This window comes from Amphiura filiformis, unplaced genomic scaffold, assembly GCF_039555335.1.
Source record: "Amphiura filiformis unplaced genomic scaffold, Afil_fr2py scaffold_22, whole genome shotgun sequence".
NCBI classification, from domain to species: Eukaryota; Metazoa; Echinodermata; class Ophiuroidea; order Amphilepidida; family Amphiuridae; genus Amphiura; species Amphiura filiformis.
This window is the reverse complement of record NW_027305486.1, coordinates 25120-47448: the sequence shown is the minus strand read 5'-3', so window position 1 is coordinate 47448 and position 22329 is coordinate 25120. Positions and strand designations below refer to the sequence as shown.

At 39.2% G+C, this 22329-nt stretch overlaps 1 protein-coding gene across 1 annotated transcript in view; it reads left to right on the top strand.

The window, feature by feature from the left end:
• The window catches only part of LOC140143509 (organic cation transporter protein-like), a 34527-nt gene extending 18484 nt beyond the window's left edge, over positions 1-16043 (top strand). The window contains exons 3-12 of the mRNA XM_072165340.1: positions 6310-6404; positions 7734-7837; positions 8643-8797; positions 9660-9828; positions 11973-12114; positions 12490-12572; positions 13253-13461; positions 14414-14522; positions 15203-15412; positions 15862-16043. Of these exons, the coding sequence (XP_072021441.1) occupies positions 6310-6404; positions 7734-7837; positions 8643-8797; positions 9660-9828; positions 11973-12114; positions 12490-12572; positions 13253-13461; positions 14414-14522; positions 15203-15412; positions 15862-15934 (1349 nt within the window). The 3' untranslated portion in view covers positions 15935-16043. The remainder of the gene's footprint in view (positions 1-6309; positions 6405-7733; positions 7838-8642; positions 8798-9659; positions 9829-11972; positions 12115-12489; positions 12573-13252; positions 13462-14413; positions 14523-15202; positions 15413-15861) is intronic.
• Positions 16044-22329: the final 6286 nt, after the last annotated feature.

Genomic DNA, 22329 nt, shown 5'->3' with positions numbered 1-22329 from the left:
TCGTGGTACGACCCTAACTCTGATCCTGTGCTCTTGATCTCATTTCGTGCTACGACCCTAACTCTGACCATGTGCTTTTGATCTCATTTCGTGCTACGACCACTAACTCTGACCATGTGCTCTTGATCTCATTTCGTGCTACGACCCTAACTCTGACCATGTGCTCTTGATCTCATTTCGTGCTACGACCCTAACTCTGACCATGTGCTCTTGATCTCATTTCGTGCTACGACCCTAACTCTGACCATGTGCTTTTGATCTCATTTCGTGCTACGACCCTAACTCTGACCATGTGCTCTTGATCTCATTTCGTGCTACGACCCTAACTCTGACCATGTGCTCTTGATCTCATTTTGTGGTACGACCACTAACTCTGACCATGTGCTCTTGATCTCATTTCGTGCTACGACCCTAACTCTGACCATGTGCTCTTGATCTCATTTCGTGGTACAACCCTAACTCTGACCATGTGCTTTTGATCTCATTTCGTGCTACGACCACTAACTCTGACCATGTGCTCTTGATCTCATTTCGTGCTACGACCCTAACTCTGACCATGTGCTCTTGATCTCATTTCGTGGTACGACCCTAACTCAAATCCTGTGCTCTTGATCTCATTTCGTGCTACGACCCTAACTCTGACCATGTGCTTTTGATCTCATTTCGTGCTACGACCACTAACTCTGACCATGTGCTCTTGATCTCATTTCGTGCTACGACCCTAACTCTGACTATGTGCTCTTGATCTCATTTCGTGGTACGACCCTAACTCTGATCCTGTGCTCTTGATCTCATTTCGTGCTACGACCCTAACTCTGACCATGTGCTTTTGATCTCATTTCGTGCTACGACCACTAAATCTGACCATGTGCTCTTGATCTCATTTCGTGCTACGACCCTAACTCTGACCATGTGCTCTTGATCTGATTTCGTGCTATGACCCTAACTCTGACCATGTGCTCTTGATCTCATTTCGTGCTACGACCCTAACTCTGACCATGTGCTTTTGATCTCATTTCGTGCTACGACCCTAACTCTGACCATGTGCTCTTGATCTCATTTCGTGCTACGACCCTAACTCTGACCATGTGCTCTTGATCTCATTTCGTGGTACGACCACTAACTCTGACCATGTGCTCTTGATCTCATTTCGTGCTACGACCCTAACTCTGACCATGTGCTCTTGATATCATTTCGTGCTACGACCCTAACTCTGACCATGTGCTCTTGATCTCATTTCGTGCTACGACCCTAACTCTGACCATGTGCTTTTGATCTCATTTCGTGCTACGACCCTAACTCTGACCATGTGCTCTTGATCTCATTTCGTGCTACGACCCTAACTCTGACCATGTGCTCTTGATATCATTTCGTGGTACGACCACTAACTCTGACCATGTGCTCTTGATCTCATTTCGTGCTACGACCCTAACTCTGACCATGTGCTCTTGATCTCATTTCGTGGTACGACCCTAACTCTGACCATGTGCTCTTGATCTCATTTCGTGCTACGACCCTAACTCTGACCATGTGCTTTTGATCTCATTTCGTGCTACGACCCTAACTCTGACCATGTGCTCTTGATCTCATTTCGTGCTACAACCGTAACGCTGACCATGTGCTCTTGATCTTATTTCGTGCTACGACCGTAACTCTGATCCTGTGCTCTTGATCTCATTTCGTGTTACGACCCTAACTCTGATCCTGTGCTCTTGATCTCATTTCGTGTTACGACCCTAACTCTGATCCTGTGCTCTTGATCTCATTTCGTGCTACGACCCTAACTCTGACCATGTGCTCTTGATCTCATTTCGTGCTACGACCCTAACTCTGACCATGTGCTTTTGATCTCATTTCGTGCTACGACCACTAACTCTGACCATGTGCTCTTGATCTCATTTCGTGGTACGACCCTAACTCTGACCATGTGCTCTTGATCTCATTTCGTGGTACGACCCTAACTCTGATCCTGTGCTCTTGATCTCATTTCGTGCTACGACCCTAACTCTGACCATGTGCTTTTGATCTCATTTCGTGCTACGACTACTAACTCTGACCATGTGCTCTTGATCTCATTTCGTGCTACGACCCTAACTCTGACCATGTGCTCTTGATCTCATTTCGTGCTACGACCCTAACTCTGACCATGTGCTCTTGATCTCATTTCGTGCTACGACCCTAACTCTGACCATGTGCTTTTGATCTCATTTCGTGCTACGACCACTAACTCTGACCATGTGCTCTTGATCTCATTTCGTGCTACGACCCTAACTCTGACCATGTGCTCTTGATCTCATTTCGTGGTACGACCCTAACTCTGATCCTGTGCTCTTGATCTCATTTCGTGCTACGACCCTAACTCTGACCATGTGCTTTTGATCTCATTTCGTGCTACGACCACTAACTCTGACCATGTGCTCTTGATCTCATTTCGTGCTACGACCCTAACTCTGACTATGTGCTCTTGATCTCATTTCGTGGTACGACCCTAACTCTGATCCTGTGCTCTTGATCTCATTTCGTGCTACGACCCTAACTCTGACCATGTGCTTTTGATCTCATTTCGTGCTACGACCACTAAATCTGACCATGTGCTCTTGATCTCATTTCGTGCTACGACCCTAACTCTGACCAAGTGCTCTTGATCTGATTTCGTGCTATGACCCTAACTCTGACCATGTGCTCTTGATCTCATTTCGTGCTACGACCCTAACTCTGACCATGTGCTTTTGATCTCATTTGGTGCTACGACCCTAACTCTGACCATGTGATCTTGATCTCATTTCGTGCTACGACCCTAACTCTGACCATGTGCTCTTGATCTCATTTCGTGGTACGACCACTAACTCTGACCATGTGCTCTTGATCTCATTTCGTGCTACGACCCTAACTCTGACCATGTGCTCTTGATCTCATTTCGTGGTACGACCCTAACTCTGACCATGTGCTCTTGATCTCATTTCGTGCTACGACCCTAACTCTGACCATGTGCTTTTGATCTCATTTTGTGCTACGACCCTAACTCTGACCATGTGCTCTTGATCTCATTTCGTGCTACGACCCTAACTCTGACCATGTGCTCTTGATCTCCTTTCGTGCTACGACCCTAACTCTGATCCTGTGCTCTTGATCTCATTTCGTGCTACGACCCTAACTCTGACCATGTGCTTTTGATCTCATTTCGTGCTACGACCACTAACTCTGACCATGTGCTCTTGATCTCATTTCGTGCTACGACCCTAACTCTGACCATGTGCTCTTGATCTCATTTCGTGCTACGACCCTAACTCTGACCATGTGCTCTTGATCTCATTTCGTGCTACGACCCTAACTCTGACCATGTGCTTTTGATCTCATTTCGTGCTACGACCCTAACTCTGACCATGTGCTCTTGATCTCATTTCGTGCTACGACCCTAACTCTGACCATGTGCTCTTGATCTCATTTCGTGGTACGACCACTAACTCTGACCATGTGCTCTTGATCTCATTTCGTACTACGACCCTAACTCTGACCATGTGCTCTTGATCTCATTTCGTGGTACGACCCTAACTCTGACCATGTGCTCTTGATCTCATTTCGTGCTACGACCCTAACTCTGACCATGTGCTTTTGATCTCATTTCGTGCTACGACCCTAACTCTGACCATGTGCTCTTGATCTCATTTCGTGCTACGACCGTAACGCTGACCATGTGCTCTTGATCTTATTTCGTGCTACGACCGTAACTCTGATCCTGTGCTCTTGATCTCATTTCGTGTTACGACCCTAACTCTGATCCTGTGCTCTTGATCTCATTTCGTGTTACGACCCTAACTCTGATCCTGTGCTCTTGATCTCATTTCGTGCTACGACCCTAATTCTGACCATGTGCTCTTGATCTCATTTCGTGCTACGACCCTAACTCTGACCATGTGCTTTTGATCTCATTTCGTGCTACGACCACTAACTCTGACCATGTGCTCTTGATCTCATTTCGTGCTACGACCCTAACTCTGACCATGTGCTCTTGATCTCATTTCGTGGTACGACCCTAACTCTGATCCTGTGCTCTTGATCTCATTTCGTGCTACGACCCTAACTCTGACCATGTGCTTTTGATCTCATTTCGTGCTACGACCACTAACTCTGACCATGTGCTCTTGATCTCATTTCGTGCTACGACCCTAACTCTGACCATGTGCTCTTGATCTCATTTCGTGCTACGACCCTAACTCTGACCATGTGCTCTTGATCTCATTTCGTGCTACGACCCTAACTCTGACCATGTGCTTTTTATCTCATTTCGTGCTACGACCACTAACTCTGACCATGTGCTCTTGATCTCATTTCGTGCTACGACCCTAACTCTGACCATGTGCTCTTGATCTCATTTCGTGGTACGACCCTAACTCTGATCCTGTGCTCTTGATCTCATTTCGTGCTACGACCCTAACTCTGACCATGTGCTTTTGATCTTATTTCGTGCTACGACCACTAACTCTGACCATGTGCTCTTGATCTCATTTCGTCCTACGACCCTAACTCTGACCATGTGCTTTTGATCTCATTTCGTGCTACGACCCTAACTCTGATCCTGTGCTCTTGATCTCATTTCGTGCTACGACCCTAACTCTGACCATGTGCTCTTGATCTCATTTCGTGCTACGACCCTAACTCTGACCATGTGCTCTTGATCTCATTTCGTGGTACGACCACTAACTCTGACCATGTGCTCTTGATCTCATTTCGTGCTACGACCCTAAATCTGGCCATGTGCTCTTGATCTCATTTCGTGGTACGACCCTAACTCTGACCATGTGCTCTTGATCTCATTTCGTACTGCGACCCTAACTCTGACCATGTGCTTTTGATCTCATTTCGTGCTACGACCCTAACTCTGACCATGTGCTCTTGATCTGATTTCGTGCTACGACCGTTACTCTGACCATGTGCTCTTGATCTCATTTCGTGCTACGACCCTAACTCTGACCATGTGCTCTTGATCCCATTTCGTGCTACGACCACTAACTCTGACCATGTGCTCTTGATCTTATTTTGTGTTACGACCCTAACTCTGATCCTGTGCTCTTGATCTCATTTCTTGTTACGACCCTAACTCTGATCCTGTGCTCTTGATCTCATTTCGTGTTACGACCACTAACTCTGACCATGTGCTTTTGATCTCATTTCGTGCTACGACCCTAACTCTGATCCTGTGCTCTTGATCTCATTTCGTGCTACGACTACTAACTCTGATCCTGTGCTCTTGATCTCATTTCGTGTTACGACCCTAACTCTGATCCTGTGCTTTTGATCTCATTTCATGCTACGACCACTAACTCTGACCATGTGCTCTTGATCTCATTTCGTGTTACGACCCTAACTCTGATCCTGTGCTTTTGATCTCATTTCATGCTACGACCACTAACTCTGACCATGTGCTCTTGATCTCATTTCGTGTTACGACCCTTACATTGACATTGAGCTCTTGAGCTCAGTTCGTGCTACTACCAGAACACTGACATTGAGCTCTTGAGCTCATGGCAATTCGTGCTACAACCATAACACTGACATTGAGCTCTTTCTTCTGCAAGATCTTAAAGCTCCCGTAGAGTGCGGGGGCCGCACTCCGTGCATCCGCGGGTATTCATGCTCGTCGAAAATTTCGCGAAATAAGGGCGGGTGTTTTCAGATGAAGAAACGCGATTCGCGAAACACACAAAAAGGGGTGTTTTTTCAAACCACGTGTTCGCGAAATTGAAAAAAAAAGGGTATTTTCATCGAGCAGCCTACGCGTTTCTGACAGAAAAGGATATATTAGAAATATAGTTCGCGTTTTAGCGAAAATAGGGGCATTGTCGAAGGGCAAATAATTCGCGAAATCGCTAAGAAAAGGGGTGTTTTTCCCCTAAAAACTTCGCGAAATGAGATATATAAAGGGGTGTTTTTAAAGTTCATCGACAAGCATGAATACCCGCGGATGCACGGAGTGCGGGGACCGGGAGTGCGGCTTAGGATAAGGATATCGTCGGCGAATCTGAGCTATCTTTATCCAAATTTGGGCACACAGGTGGATTCGTCAAGCCACTCTAAATATGTCCACTTTTATATAATTTAGACCATCAATTTAGCAGTTATCATGGTTATAGAGGCCCAAAAGTTTCCTTAATTCCAGGGTTACATCCAATCTTAAAAAGGGACACAATTGGACACAACCGACAACCAATTTAAAGATGGGAATAACAATTAACAATTTAAAAACCAATAAATGTATTGCTACTTTTTTCGTTCTTTAATGATGTTACTTTTCTGTCACGCACTTCGAAGGCATTGACACAACAGATCATACCAATGACACGTTAGAATGTGATGAGGGTTGGTTGTATGATACGTCCCAGTATTCGAACACAGTCGTCATTGAGGTAAAATATATTATGAGCATCGCATATCGCCGAATATCATCCACCTATAAACCATCCGCATCTCGTATTATTCTGTCTGCAAAAGTCAACGTTTTTACAGAACAACGCCGTTTTTACCTTCGTCGCTCTTGGCGAGTCGCATACCGGGGAGGGGGGTACTCAAGTTTGGTTTTAGTAGGGGTGTGCGGCTGAGAATTTGAAAGTGGGCTCATAAATATACCAATTTTTCAAGAAATTTGGTCCCATCGATATACCAAAAGTCACAATTTCCGGCTAGATTAAACCCAATTTGTTATGTGTTTTTATTTTTCACAAATTTTCCCCCAAAATTTTGGGAAAATTAAGAAAATTTGGCTACATTGAGGCAAAATTGGGCTATTTTCCGAAAAAATTGAGAAAAATTTGAAAAAGGACCGATCCATATACCTAAATTGGTCTAGAAAAGAGGTCATTCATATACCAAAATGCAAAAAAATGCTATCCACGTTCGCCCCCGTATGGTCATTTGTATTGTGTACCACCCCCCCCCCCCCAGGTCACGTAAAGCATTTCACGTATTAGATAGGAATGATTTATAGTAATCCGTTATTCGGCATTATGCAAAATTTAAGACGAATTATCAAGGTTTTCATCATACAGACGAATACAGTTTTGTGACCCGTATACTCAAGGTGGCGCTGTGATACGCAGTCCGTTTTAACATGCTTCCCTGAATATAGAATTGGCTTCATTATTAACTAAATGCAAACTATAGATGGCGCTATTTATCCTAAATCATATTTCTCTATTTGCAAGAGGTAAGTGATTAATACTGCCATTAAAACAGCGGCAAGGAAATTTTACAAACATATTTTATCAAACAATATATGGAATTATTTGTATTAAAAGCTTGAAAGAGTAATTTCCAGTAACTAAATAGCGCCACCAATTTTGTCATTAATAGGCACATTTTATATCCGAAAAAGCTTTTAAAAATGCTATAAAGTGAATAATTTTGTAAAAGAGGGGAAATTAAAGTTGCGAATGACTCAAAATAAAAAAGCATCTGTATACATTAGCATGATATCACTTTTAGATAAGCCTAAAATTTGGTTGTACATTATGTTTTGTTTGAAAATGATCCCATCAAACAACCGTGATAACATAACAACGGTGTAAAAGTTGTAGTAACATACAACTTCACAATATTGTAACAACGTTGACTTTGTGACAACGTTGTATGACGTTGTGACAATGTTAGATGTTACTAGGGTTATGCATACGATCTATTTTCGAAAAGAAACAGTTTTGAAAGAGTTATTGATAAAAGTTGGTTTCTATTTCTAACAGTATGATTTGGTTTGCAAAACATCCGGGATAGTCAACTTAGCTCAGTCCATCTATTTTGTTGGTGTACTTGTAGGATCCATTGGATTTGGAATGCTTGGTGATTGGTAGGTTAAAATTTTATTATCAACAACAACAGCAATAACATCAATTGCATCAACAACATCAAGAACACCGACGTCAACAACATCTACGCCACCACTGCCACGCACAACTATCAAACACAACACAACCAACAACAACCAACAACAACCACAACGGCAAGAGAAATCGTAGGAGCATAGTTTTATTATGTACGTGTTGTATCGAAATGATTGGTACACATCATATTCCAGTGATATAGACATGACTGCCACGTCTAAATACCACATAGGATCCACATAATTTGTTGATTAATGTCATAAACAGTCATGTAACTATAAGTTATGGTCATTTTAAGAAGACCCTATTCCGCATTCTGCTTTTCAATAACCATCAAAACTGATGGGTTCCAATCATTTTGAAACAGCCTGTATCGTCGATTATCGTTATGAATTGTGCGAAATACCGAACAGTGATACCTCTGTTTGTTAAAATCATGTTACGCGCGAATTACCTTGAAATAGAGAACGGTGAACATACGTCGCGACACTGCACCATTAACTAACCCTGTATGCCGCTCTCTGTAGCTCACTCATCACGCTAAATCTCCGTACTATGAAGACTATAAGACTATGATTCATTTCCACAAGCACTTGAGTAATCCCCTATATTTTTGTACGTTTGAGGGGTTCACACAATTGCTGTTTAGCAGTAAATCTATAATACGTACCGTTCCCCTGTTCCCGATATCAGGAAATGGTCGAGATCCAATCCCGGGAGTCCAATCCCGTTAACTGTTAATGATAAAGTATTCTTTATTTCGTACCACAGGATTGGCCGATACTATGCCTATTTCATCGCCACTGGACTCTTCCTGGTTGCAGGCATTGCTACAGCGTTTGCTCCCAATTTCACCGTTTTCATAGTGTTACGATTCTTTGTGGGAGCTGCCGCTTTGGGGACATTTATCTCCGCTTTTACGCTAGGTATGGAATTATTCTACACATCATAGCCAAACATGTTCATGATAGTAGTATGAAGAAGGTTTGATAAATCTATTATAATGATTGTAGAGTTATTTAAGGCTAGTTCAAGGCGATATTTAGCGGTCAAGTTAGCTCAATCGATAAGGCGTTCGAGTATGTTAAGCATGTTAAGAGATGTTGCGGGTTTGTACGCTCGCGTGGAAAAAATGAGTTAGCTTGAAATTTACCTGACAACCATGACAACAAGGAGCGAATCTCGTTGTAACCCGTTCGAAACTCGGGGATCGAGCTGAATCTGGTTGCGAAGGTCAATTGTCACGTCTGACGTTCGGCCGAAGCCAGGCTAAGCCCAATACATGTAGTGCTCAGAAGCAACTTAATTCACGGAATGCCATCCGGATATGAGGGGACAGGGATATGGGAAGAGGTTCGATTTTAGATGCAGGAAGACAACCGGGGCACCCGGAGAAAAACTTGCGAGGACGAGCATGGATCGGCAACCAATCTCACATGTGGTACCGCGGGGAATAGCTGGGAATTGAAACCGGCCACAGTCGTGAGAAGCGAGTGAGAAAACCACTACACTAACCCACCCTCCCTGCCGGTGTAGAATCAGATCTCGGTTGGTTTAATTAGCATTCTGACTACGGTCCAGCGTTTGGCGCTTAGCTTTGGGCGTGCTGGGTCCTCGGTTAGTTAGGAACAAGTCTTGGTATCTGTGTGGGGTGTAAATATTAAGGTATTCATTGGTTATGCCAATTCTATCAGCGGCTGAAAACAATCCAAGCTTAACATGAACGAATTTTCTTTAAATTTGCAAACTTTACCATGTTGCATAAAAACTTGACTCTTTTTTCAACAGGTACGGAATTCGTGGGTCCTTCCAAACGGACGATCACAGGCATTGGCATGCAGTTGTTCTTCACAGCTGGCTTCTTAGTTTTAGCGCTGCTTGCGTTCTTAATTCGTGATTGGTTCGTTCTCCAGCTGGTCATATCTGTTCCAATTGTTTTGATATTTCCTTTAGCTTTGTGAGTAAAACCATTCTTCATGTTCTTTGCTTTGTTTAAAATGTTATCCTGTCTTCAACATTTTAAAACATATATCGGATTGCTAACTTGCGAAAAAACTTTCTTCATAATGTATGACTGTGTGTGGTTAGGTTTTTTGGTCATGTTATAACGAGAAAAATACACGCGGCCGATTCGGTTAGCATTGCTCAAATTAAAAATCAATAAAAATTCCCTTTAAAAGGGAAGGCCAGCCTCAATGCAGAAGAGGTCTTGTAAATAGTTTGGGTCACCGTGAAAGGCATTTTTAGGATCACGCTTACATCCATGTTACATGACAGTTCACCAAACCATCAATGGTGAGAACATGCACACTGAAACAGCAAAAAACATTAACTCCTATAACTCCTGTCAACTCTTTAATTCATTACTCCAAATTGTTCTGTATTGTTGTCTTTACTGCTTTTTACCCATGCTTATTATTAAAATCAAGAAATACACTGCAGTTGTTAGTTAAAGGGACATTTCGTGATCCACACCCTCATCCCCCCACTTTTCTCAAAAAAAGTTGAGATTTTTATATCACTGGAAACCGCTGGCTACATAATGTTTATGTACAAAATATTTCTTGCAGATTAATTCGTTTTGCAAAGATATCGTGAAATTTGAATTTCGTTCTGGTGCACCAAAACGAAATTACAACGCATTGTCTATGGAGCAGTGTAATACACATAATCATGCATAACTCGCAAACGCAAAATCGGAATCAACTGAAATTTTGGGAATAGGCTTTTTCGTGGATATGTACTGAAAATTTCATAAAAAGAGGATGCTAAGATCACGAAATCCTCCTTTAATTCGCTATGTTAACTCAACTTACATGCACATTTTATTTTAAAATAATTTTATATTATTTCGCAATGTATAGTTTATTATAAAGTAGATAGTGGCAAGCACATGATAAAGGACTGATCATTCACTACAATCTTCACTTTTAAACTGTATTTTTTTGAATGTGTTGATTGTTAGTCCCAAACTCCTGCAAAGCTATGGACATGGCATCTAACCTACTCCATTCTGTAACAGTCTGCATTGTGTGTTTTCTCAGTCTTCAATCATTTTGTTGAATGTAATTTTATGAATCAAATAAAAAAGATAGAAATTGGCCTCACTTTAGTTATGTGTCATTTTACAGTATTTATAATTTATAAAGTAAGACAATAATTTATTTATTTTCTATAAGTGCATGTCAAAATATGGGATATATTGTTCAATATTATAGCTAGCCCTAAAAACTTTATTTTCAATCGGATTTTTCCGTTGAAAAGACAAAACTGATGTTAAAGATAGCAATAATATCATCAATAACATTTTGAGTCAATTTTATCCATAAAACGATACAGGATAGGATAGATAATTACTTTGACTTCAATGTGGTCCATATAATGAAGATTTTGATTCTACAACATTATTAGATCTGTTATCAACATATCAATTATGCACTCACAGGCAACCAAACATCATGCTATGCTCAGTAGTCCACTGATATGACCTCGTGATCATTCCCCGCTTTGACCATGTCATTTTTTGATATGCTGATTGCTGAACAAGTTTATGTTTATATGTGTAGGCCTAACCTATGATAACTTTTTAAGTCATAATTAATTCAAACATAACTTTGGCAATACTCAATCGTTTTCGTTCGTTGAAACGGCGAAACATACTTTCTTTTCCTTGCAAATCGAATTAGCAGACATCAAAAAACATTTCCACCACGAGAAGTAAAAAAAATAATTCATACCAATAGAAGAAGGCTATAATCTTAGCTAATCTTTAGTGTACACAAACCCCATCTCAGAAACAAGTACCAGCCCTATGGGCTGGCGAAAACATCACATCGCATAGTGAGGGGAGGGTTCACAATCCAAATACCGGTCAACCGTGGCGCCCGGCAGAAGCGTCGATTAGGCATGTTGTTTATTTCCAACTTTAAACACATGCTCGATGAAAGATGTATGCGCTAATTTAATTAATTTACTTGCGTAAAAAAAACCCGAATATAAAACCACAATAAGCGGATAAAAAACCCTGTACATTTCATGTCTATTTAGCTTCTATTTAGAAACGTTAATTAAAATTGGTGTTATTTATTATTATCGTAACAGCATAATAGTGGAATCTCCTCGGTGGCTTATATCCCGTGGCCGATTTGACGACGCAGAGAAAATCATCAAAGATGTTGCGCGTGTTAATCAAAGGAAAGTACCAGAACCTTTATTTGAAGAACATGAAAAACAAATGGTAAGTGTTTGAGTAATGTAGTATGTACCCTTATAACGGTGTCCATTTGGGGCAGAGGTGTCAATTTGGTGCCATTCAAGAGCGCCGATTGGTTACAGCGGCATGATCATGTGACATCGCACGTTTAAGTACGTACCGTGTTTACGTTCGTTCAGGTCTCGGTTAGTTTAGAAACCAAATAATAAAGGCCGAGACCATTTCATGGTTCAGTATAACGTGACACTTTCGTCTCTACTAAAATTATTTCTGTTTTAGGGAAAATAGGCCTACTGTGAACATGATTATATTGCATAATGCAAAGCATACTGTCTAACAGACTATAAATTTCATCAATTAGGTTTTTACACAATACTTTTTTGTCTACCATAGATCATTGCTGAGAATGAGCAGCATCAATCGTCAGTTATAGATTTATTTAGAACACCCAATATGCGAGTAAGAACAATTAATATAACATTTATTTGGTAAGTTTTAGACTGCCTCGCAGCATGATTGTTTTCTTTTCTTTACCTCCTCTCAATCTCAATCTTTTTCAAAAATTTTCACTCGGATTTCGCGGTTCTCGGCGGGAACTCAGCGGCATCTTGGATTAGGCTGTAAATTGGCGAATTTAGATTGAGATTCAGAGGGGAAAAGAAAAGAAAAAAAATGAACGGAAGGGTGTCAACATTGTGTAAGTGTTCCATATTGGTAAGGATGGTCTTTCAGACCTAGAGAGTGATTCGACCACTAAAGAGTGATTCGATCACTCGACAAGCACCGTGCTTAGCGAGTGATTAACCACTAGCCTCTAAAATCTAGATGGCAAAGCCTTAGTTTACAATTTTATTTTGTGACGAGATAAAGTTATCCCACCAAGGATCAAAAACATCTGATATTGATTGTTTGTAATTTGTACAATATTCCTATTGACCATCAATTCGATAGTATTGTTACTATTTTTAACTTTACACTGTTAGAACACTGGGTAAAAAGCCGGTTGGGTTATTTTCAGTAATTTTACCAAATATTGGGTAGAATACCTTGCCCCGAAACCAGCGGTTGGGTATACTTTACCCAACTTGGGTAATGCCAAAGTTGGATAAAATAAACTTACAAAACCGATTTTTACCCAGTGTTCTAGCAGTGTAACATTCTCCCATAGGTTTGTACAAAGTCTAGTGTACTACGGGCTGTCACTAAGCACATCTGATTTAGGTATAGATGACTATCTAGCTTTCTTCATATCTGGGATTGTAGAAGTACCAGCCATCGTTTACTGCATGTTTGGTATTGAGTGGTTTGGTAGAAAACCCAACTTCGTTGCTTTGATGCTTATTGGTGGAATTGCTTGCTTGTGTACCGCAGCAATCCGTAAGTTGAACATTTGATTTTAACCTCCTCAGACCTTATTTAAAGGAGGATTTCGTGATCCTAGCATCCTCTTTTTATGACATTTTTCAGTAGATATCCACGAAAAAAGCTTATTCCCAAAATTTCAGTTGATTTCGATTTTGCGTTTGCGAATTATGCATGATTATGTCTCCATAGGCATGAAAGGCCACTGTTGTAATTTCGTTCTGGTATACCAGAACGAAATTCAAATTTCACGATATTTTTGTTATTTGTATTAATCTGCAATAAGTATTTGGTACATAAACATTATGTAGCCAGAGGTTTCCAGTGGTATGAAAATCTGAACTTTTTTTTTTAAAGTGGGGGATGATGCTGTGGATCACGAAATGCCCTTTTAATATGTTTTACTGATATAGTTTCATATCTGTTGTGTGTGCTTGAAGACAGCAAAACAGTGTTGTTACTCTGGTCGTCCCGCATTTGAAACTAGAAACAGAAAACCTAAGTTATCTATCTATACAGAAAACAGTTTTGGGGCCTTCTTCAGTGGCGGCGGAAATACATTAAAATTAAGGCACCACATCGGATTTGGTCCTATAGAACTAGCGGTGCCCGGTTAGGTACCGGTGTAATAACTTATCAAGCATAGTAGTTAACAGTTGCATAGTGTTACTGTTTTTCATTTAAATTTTCAAAAACCGAATGCACAATACAATTGTTCAGGGTAGGCCTACGATCAAAAGAGCGCTATAGGACCAAAAGGCGATCGTAATGTTGTGCTGCTTTTATACTCGGACATAGATAGTGAGTGTGGGTACAAAGTCGACAGTTGAAATACAATTTCTGCTGAAGTAACAGGGGATTCCTCTTAATCGATGTGCACTCTAACATGTGATTCCCTTTCTAATATCAAGAATTTTATTCTCAAAATTAATCCCTCATTAATATTGCTCTTTGAATTTACTTCTAGCCAAAGGAATTTGGCTGACAGTTGTCGCCATGATAGGAAAATTCTGCATTGCTGGTACATTTTCCATCATCTACGTGTATACCGTGGAACTTTGTCCTACCCCTGTAAGGTAAGGTATAGTAAGCGTTATTGAAAGCTCAGTAGTATAAATAAATGACTATTTATATTATGTACCTGGCTAATTTTCGTAGGCAAGGGCTAGTCTATGGCTCTTTGCAGTGTCGTAAATCTTGCAATGAATAAGGGCAGTTGAACGGCTCTTTTCAACGCCACCAAATATTCAGTAGGACAGAGCCAGGGACACATGTTATGCTATATTACAAACTATTCTTTTCATCTCTTTAGTAGATGAGGGGCAATCTATTATTAGACAAGGGGTAGCCCACTATGACACTAAGTAGACAAGCGGCAGTCTACAACTCCCAATAGTTTTGTCCTGAAGAAGTCAGCTAATCCTGACGAAAGCTTGATAGAGTTATACTTGTCCGACGGCGAACTTGTTGAAACCCTCTATTTGTATAATGAATACCTATCGTAAACGTATATCGTGCAATTTGCAATAAAGAAGATTTTCGTGTAAGTTTGATGACCCTTTTTTTATATGGCTTGTAGCTTGTAGCGCTAATTCAGCGCTGTCATGTGACGGACGGCCATCCCGGCCTTTGCACAACTTACCAATTATTAGCTATTATTGCAGTCACGAAAATTTTTACGCTATTGTAACTTAAACGAACTTCAATGGGAACTAATCACTGTTCATCACATTTTCAATATTCTTTAACTCTTCAGGAATGCGGGTTTAGGTTTATCCTCAATGTCATCTCGAGTCGGTGGAATCTTAGCGCCCTTAATTCTTCTTCTTGGTGATTACTGGGAACCCCTTCCATACGTTGTATTCGGGACACTAGCTGTAGCTGCTGGTTTAACAGCTCTCTTGCTGCCTGAGACGAAGGGAAGGCCGTTACCGGAAACTTTGGAAGATGGAGAATATTTCGGAAAGTTAGTTTTATTTTAGTCTGTGATATTCTAATATTACTATACTATGATCAGCTTAGGCGGGAATTATTCGGTTTTTGTTGCTGCGCGAGTCCATAAAGTCCAAACTTGCGCTCGCGTAAATTCGCAAAAGTGCGTGTCATTCACGCAATACGCAACACGCAGTTCGCGTAGCTGCTGCGCCCAGCTGTGTGTACGCAATTCTATATTAATCCACGATGTTATGAGTCCTGCCTATTACGAGCTGATCAAAGTATAATTCTGTGTGTATACATGTATAGGGGCCTACTATCATATTTGTCAATGCTATTAAACGTTTTATACTGACAGTGTCGCTGAATTACTTTTTGTGTCGTTTTTAAAAAGAACAAAATGAGGGAAAACAGGACAAAGCAAACACTTTGATCATTCATACAATAAACTGTATCATATAACCTTATTTTCTTTTGCAGAGATCCACCTCTAATTCATGAAGGTACATCCAAAGGACATGGAAATGCGGGTTTTGCTGATGATAAACTCTAAAGGAATGTTTAAAACGAATTGTTTTCAAAGCACAATGTTTAACAAAGGAACAGCCATTTATTTTCGGTATTATACACTCTTAGAAAAAAAGTTCCAAGTAGAACCTAAAAAGGTACTGAAGCTGTCCTGTATGTAGAACCTTAAATACAAAGAACTAAAAAGATTCTGTAAAGCCCGGCAAGAACCATTTATAGACATGAAAAAGGTTCTGTAAACGCCAGAAAAAAACCATTTTGGATTCTTGCAATTTCATAAAAATCCCTAGGCTATCCTGTATTGATGACTCAAAACTGTTTTCTTTATTATACAAGTCATGTTATTCGAAATTCATGTAAGTTCGTCCGTTGGTAGATTTATGATTATTTAAGGTGGTACTACACCCATGTGGTAAATTTGGGACTATTTTTGCATTTTTCTCACAAAATAATATTACACACTGGTAACAAAAGTTATGTATATTATTGGGGCAAGGAATCCAATTACTACACTGAAATTTCAGTGACTCAAGACGAGCGGTTCAGTATAATTATATTTATGACAGGAAACGAGGTACATCCTAGCGATACCTTATTTCTGATCATAAATAACAAACCGATTGTCCTGGGGCACTGAAATTCCAATGTAGTAATTGGATTCCTTGCCCCTATAATATACAATAACTTTTGTTACCACTGTGTTATTAGTTTTTAAGAAAAATGCAAAAATAGACACAAATTTATCGAGGGGTGTAGTACCCCCTTAAACTTCTGATCAAATAATTCCTACCTCGGAAATTTCAGACGGTAGGCCTACTCTATCTTTCTTCAGCGAGAATTCTCTTTATTACGTTAATTCTTTGAAATATCGCACATTCAGGTAAAATGAAACCCACTGCTGCGGGAATATTTTGGACATCCTCATATGTAATTATTGTAATTTTTCGATTTGTTATATTACAGTCATGGACAAAAGATTGTAATATTTTTTATTTTTGTATCAAATGCAGTTTTCAATCATATTAGGAACAGGTTTATTGTTCTGGACACAAGTGTTTCATAGCATAGGTCCTACAGCGATAATCTTTCTGGGTTTGGAATGTCTCCTCTATATATAATATCCCAGGAACAACCCATGGCGCTGAGTTTATACTTACTGGTCGCTTAAGATTATTGCGATTTCAACTGCGAGACAGGACTAGAAGCTTTTGTTATTGTAGGAAAGTGCTTTTACTTGATTGATTGCTAATCAATAACTCACAGCTTGGCGACTGATTGTACCCAGCTAACCAAATAACGTTCTCTGAACGTTCTGATAACGTATCGTTGACGTTTTCCAGACGTTTTGATAAAACGTTTTTAAAACGCAATTTTGTTGAATGAAGGTTTTCGACGTTCTAAAAACGTTATTAAGAGACGTTCTAAAAACGTTTTCACAACGTAAACAACGTTTTAAAAACCTTTCTTTCGGTCACCCAGGACCTACAGAAAACGTATCGGACGTTGTAGCACGCAACGGACGTACTACGAACGTTGTAGAAACGTCCAAAACGTCCTGAAAACGTTATAGGAACGTAAAATACGTAGGCCCTATTGCATATTTTGGGGGTTTTTTATTGCAGGACGCACTTGTCACCATCAGACAACGTATGTTACGTTTCTACAACATTTTTAGAACATTTTAATGACGTATAGACAACTTTTACTAGTACACTTTACAAAAGTACCAAAAATAATATACATAATATACAAAACTATAGGTCCGGCTCCTGGAAAAAAACGCGGTCCATGGCAGTTTTACAGTGACCAAGTGACGGAAACTCCGGACGAAAACTCTGTAGTATAAACACGAGAACCGTGTGTAGTGATACGTCTACCATGATGATAGTAATAATGTTTCACACCAGGTAATACGTATGACCTCAACAGTTTCATGTTCGGCAGCAGCAGCAGCAGCAGCAGCAGGTTCTGTATTTTACCGGCAGGATATCCGCATGATCCGGGAAAAATATACACGATAAGCAGAAACACGCCATTGTATGCCTATACCTGTTTGGGATAATTATTATGTTTGGTACCTTATAATATAATTGTATCTACCGCCAATACATGTACCAACAAGACACTCGCATTACATTTACAAAGACTACACCACACTTTCCGTTTTCACAGGGAAGTGGTTTATAGTCGGTAACACAAATCACGGAAAAAACGTCACTTTAATATAAATAGGCCTACCTGAAAATGTCACTCCTTGGAAAATGTTGTTTTGATGATATACATAGAGGAATTATTCCCGGAGCCATGTTTCACCGTGAGATTACGGCATACATAATAGCACAGTTATGATACATAATATGTACATACACGTTGTACTGTACACAGCACTGTGCTTTCGGCGAGTAACCGTTAGGTCAAGTTCAACTGTGACATTCCAATGTCTTTCCATATTATGCGTGGGCGCTATAGTCTTGAGGTCAAGACACAAAGTGAGAGTATACGTATAGGCACATATACATCGTTTTCCCGGGACCATTTTAAATCTTTGATCGAGGCTAATATAACTTCCCTTTCACAGTCACTATTTGAAATATTTGACATATTAGGTATATAGAACTATTTATGCAAGAGTATATAAATAATTGCCTAGAACAAAATGGCAAAATGCAAATAAACGCGGCATCTTCATATGTATACGTTTATGAATAAATTAAAATCAAATTTCTACTTGTAGAAGTTAAAATTCTTCTTTTAGGCCTACATTCTATTGTACATTTCCAATATTCTATCGATAAAACTTAAGAAACGTTTAACAGACGTCGGCGCAAAATGTTTGGAGGACGTTGCAGGCGAATGTTTTATAAACATCGCAAAATAACATTAACACTTTATAACGTCCACAAAACGTCCTGTGAACGTCCTAATAAAACGAAATTAAAGCTTCAACATTATAACCAAATCACGACGTTTTAAAAATGTTTTAAAAACGTTTTGGAAGACGAAGACGTAAAAGACCTAACCAGAACCTAACAAAAACGTTTTGTAAACGTTTTGTGTTTGCTGGGTAGATCACTATAAATCGGATGTACTGTTGACCCCGCAGTTACGGTTAAGAATAATAGACATACACCGGTTAGTCCATGCTAAGCCAAATAAAAAAAATCATTTGTTGTACGCCCACCTCCTTCCTCACTTTCTGGGATCAGTCTATATTTTTTCATTTTTCAATTTTTATATTACATTAAAAGGTTTCAATACATGAGTGAAATGTTAATGCGTATAAACAAGATTATTAGTCAGCATGAATCACTTGCTAGTGTTTTTGATCTTACCCCTCATTAATGATGGTTTCGTCGTTTTCATGGCATATGCTGAAATGCCCGAAAACTGCTAGCAATGTCAATTTTACATGAAAACTGCTTTATTTGGTCAATTCAGCAAAAAACAAAAACAAAAATAAACAGCCCCCTCCCTCCTCACTTTTCCAACTGGGATGCGAAACGGATTAAAAAATTTATGTGGCCATATAGCCGGGTGCTATGTTGGTATGTTATCAGACCAAAAGGATGTATGCTACGTGTCGGATGTATGTACTGTACTTCTTTTGTCGTGTTACAATAATCGTGATAAAAAGTCCCGAACATTTCTTTTAAAATTAGAGATAACACGCATTCTGCTGTTTTGCTTTTTTGAACAAGAACTATTGTGTGAGCAAAATAACACGGACAGTTTTTTCTTTCGGGTGGTAGAATTGGTTGTAAATTGACAGATTTACCGAGGTTTTTGTAATTTTTGTTTCCATAAAAAATGTTACTAGAAAAATGCCAAAAATATCACATTTTTGGCCAGTAAATAAAAATTTGTTATGAATATAATTAGTTTCGACTTTAAAGTAAACATATATATGGGACATATCATATTTCATTGAGGTGTTCTATGAATGCAACCTTCGCAAAGATCATGGTGCGTCACAACAAATTCCCAAAAATATGGCCACTTGCATGATTTATTTAGGTATTTACGTTTAAAACGATCCTGCAGCATAGTCTTTACCCAAGACGAAAATTTAAAGTGTGCGCTGAATTTATGCGTGACCCTATCATAATTATAGGGTGCTTGCACGGAAGGTCATTCGTTCAAATCATCCTCCAGACACGCTCCAGAAGACATGCAAATGCATGGAGTACAATACCAATTGCCTGTTTAACTGGTATTGATCAAAGTAATTCTTTTGTACTCCATGCATTTGCATATCTTCTGGAGCGTGTCTGGATGATGATTTGAACTAATGACTTTTCGTGCAAGCACTCTATATTCGGGATCACAGCGGCCTTCGCCGTCCAGCCAAAGTGTTTTTAAAATGCATAAAAACAACTTGGTTTTAATGCTAATTATTGCATGTTCCAAGGAAGTCTGATTATCATTATAAAATAGCCGAGTGGGCGGGTTTTCGCTGAAATATTTTTTTTTGTGTAAAAACTGCAGCATTCTATTTATAAAGGAATATATGAATATTAACTGCACAACATGTAGAACGATTCGTGATACCCAATTGTGGTAGGCCTACAGTTGGTGTTGTTTAGCACGGGGAGAATTTTATTTCAATTTTATATACGTCAAAATATTTTTTGAATTTACTGAAAATAAACGCTCAAAAAATGATGAAAAATCTAATGTAATTTTTACATAGGCCTAGAGCCCCGATAAAGATGACTGTGTCGTTTTTATGGTAATCTAATCTTCTATTTTCTAAAAAACATCTTGGGGTTCTATGTGAAAATCTTGAATAAACTGGGGGAAAACCCAACTTCTATACTCCGGGGACTATAGGCCTACAAGAAAATGGCAGATTCCCTATAGGCCTACATTGTACGGACCGATATATCAATACCATGATGCACGATGCAGTCAAAGTTGATATTAGAGAGCTTGCGAAATGGCGTTACTTTAACTTTAACTTTAACGTCTAGAGGATTATGTATTCAAAACCACCTTGGTTTTGAATACATAATCCTCTATAATCCTCTAGACGTTAAAGTTAAAGTTAAAGTAACGCCATTTCGCAAGCTCTCTATTATCTATTGTGCTCAGCACAATACACGCCGGGAATACACGTATTGTTGTATTTCTATTCTATACCCAGAAATGTTGGAGTTGCCTATAAGCTATATGTTTAAAATTCAATACGGCTACCAGCAACTAATGTGGTCCAATGGATTAGCGCGCTGGACTTGGCGATACTGTATGCAGCTGCGGCGTATGTTCGAGTCCCACCTCTGCCAAACTGAAATTCACTTTTTTCGTTTCACTTTCATATTTGGGAAATGGGACTGGGCGAATTTATGTGTGATTCGGGATCATATTCTTTAGGATAGGTGCTTTTAAATCGGAAAGATAATATGACAAGTTTTGAGTTGAAATGCCAATAGGCCATTTTTTCCCGGGAATTTTCTAAATCCGGGTGGTGTCGCGTAAGCCGGAAATTAATCTTTTCTAAAACAAGAGAGACTTGTGCCAGAGACTTGTGCCAGTCTAGGGAGTGTTCATAAATACTTTGGTGGGGGAGGGGATGGTTGGAAAAGTTGGAACCTCGGACGTCAAATTTTTTTGATCCCCCCTAAAAAAAGGTGGATTTTTTATTCCCCCTTTTATGGTCTAAAATTTTTTGATCCCCCTTCATGTCCTAAAAAGAAACCAAAATATACTTCACTAACAGTAGCATAGATTTCTTTTTGGGGTTGGAGAAAATTTCTTAAAGTCTAGTGAATGCAGCACCTTTTGCCGACAAAATAAGTTTATGGTACAAATGCGCGCGAAGGGCGCAAAAAATTGCTATATTGAAGCTAAACTGGTGAAATATAGTACAAAACCGGAATTAATTTGCGCGAAGCGCAAAAATTGGCACTTTTAGTTTAAAATTAATAATAATAACAATAATAATAATATTAAATAAATATTAAAACTTTAAAACTTAATGTTATAAAGTTAAAATATTCCCACTTTTATGTTAAATCATTGGCCATTTATTTATATAGCCTATAGTATAAAGATACCACATAATCTACATTTTAATGTGAAAGTCTGAAAGACCATAGTTGAACCAGAGAAGGTGAGATTTTGAACATATATAGTTCAAAATTTAATAAAACAATATAAAAAATAACAATACTATTCAATGTTGCTACACTAAATATATGAAAATAAATAAAACGTATTACTAAAATGAAGCAACCTTCTCAGCAAACACAAAACATTTTCGAGATCATTCGCAAACGGTTAGAAAAGGTTGTCAGAAAATGTTTAAATGTCGGGTTATATAAAGGGTATACAGACGATATATAAAACGTTTTTCATAACATTCAAAAATATTCCAACATTATGTTATTTAAGTGTTGACAAAATATTTCACAAAAGAAATGT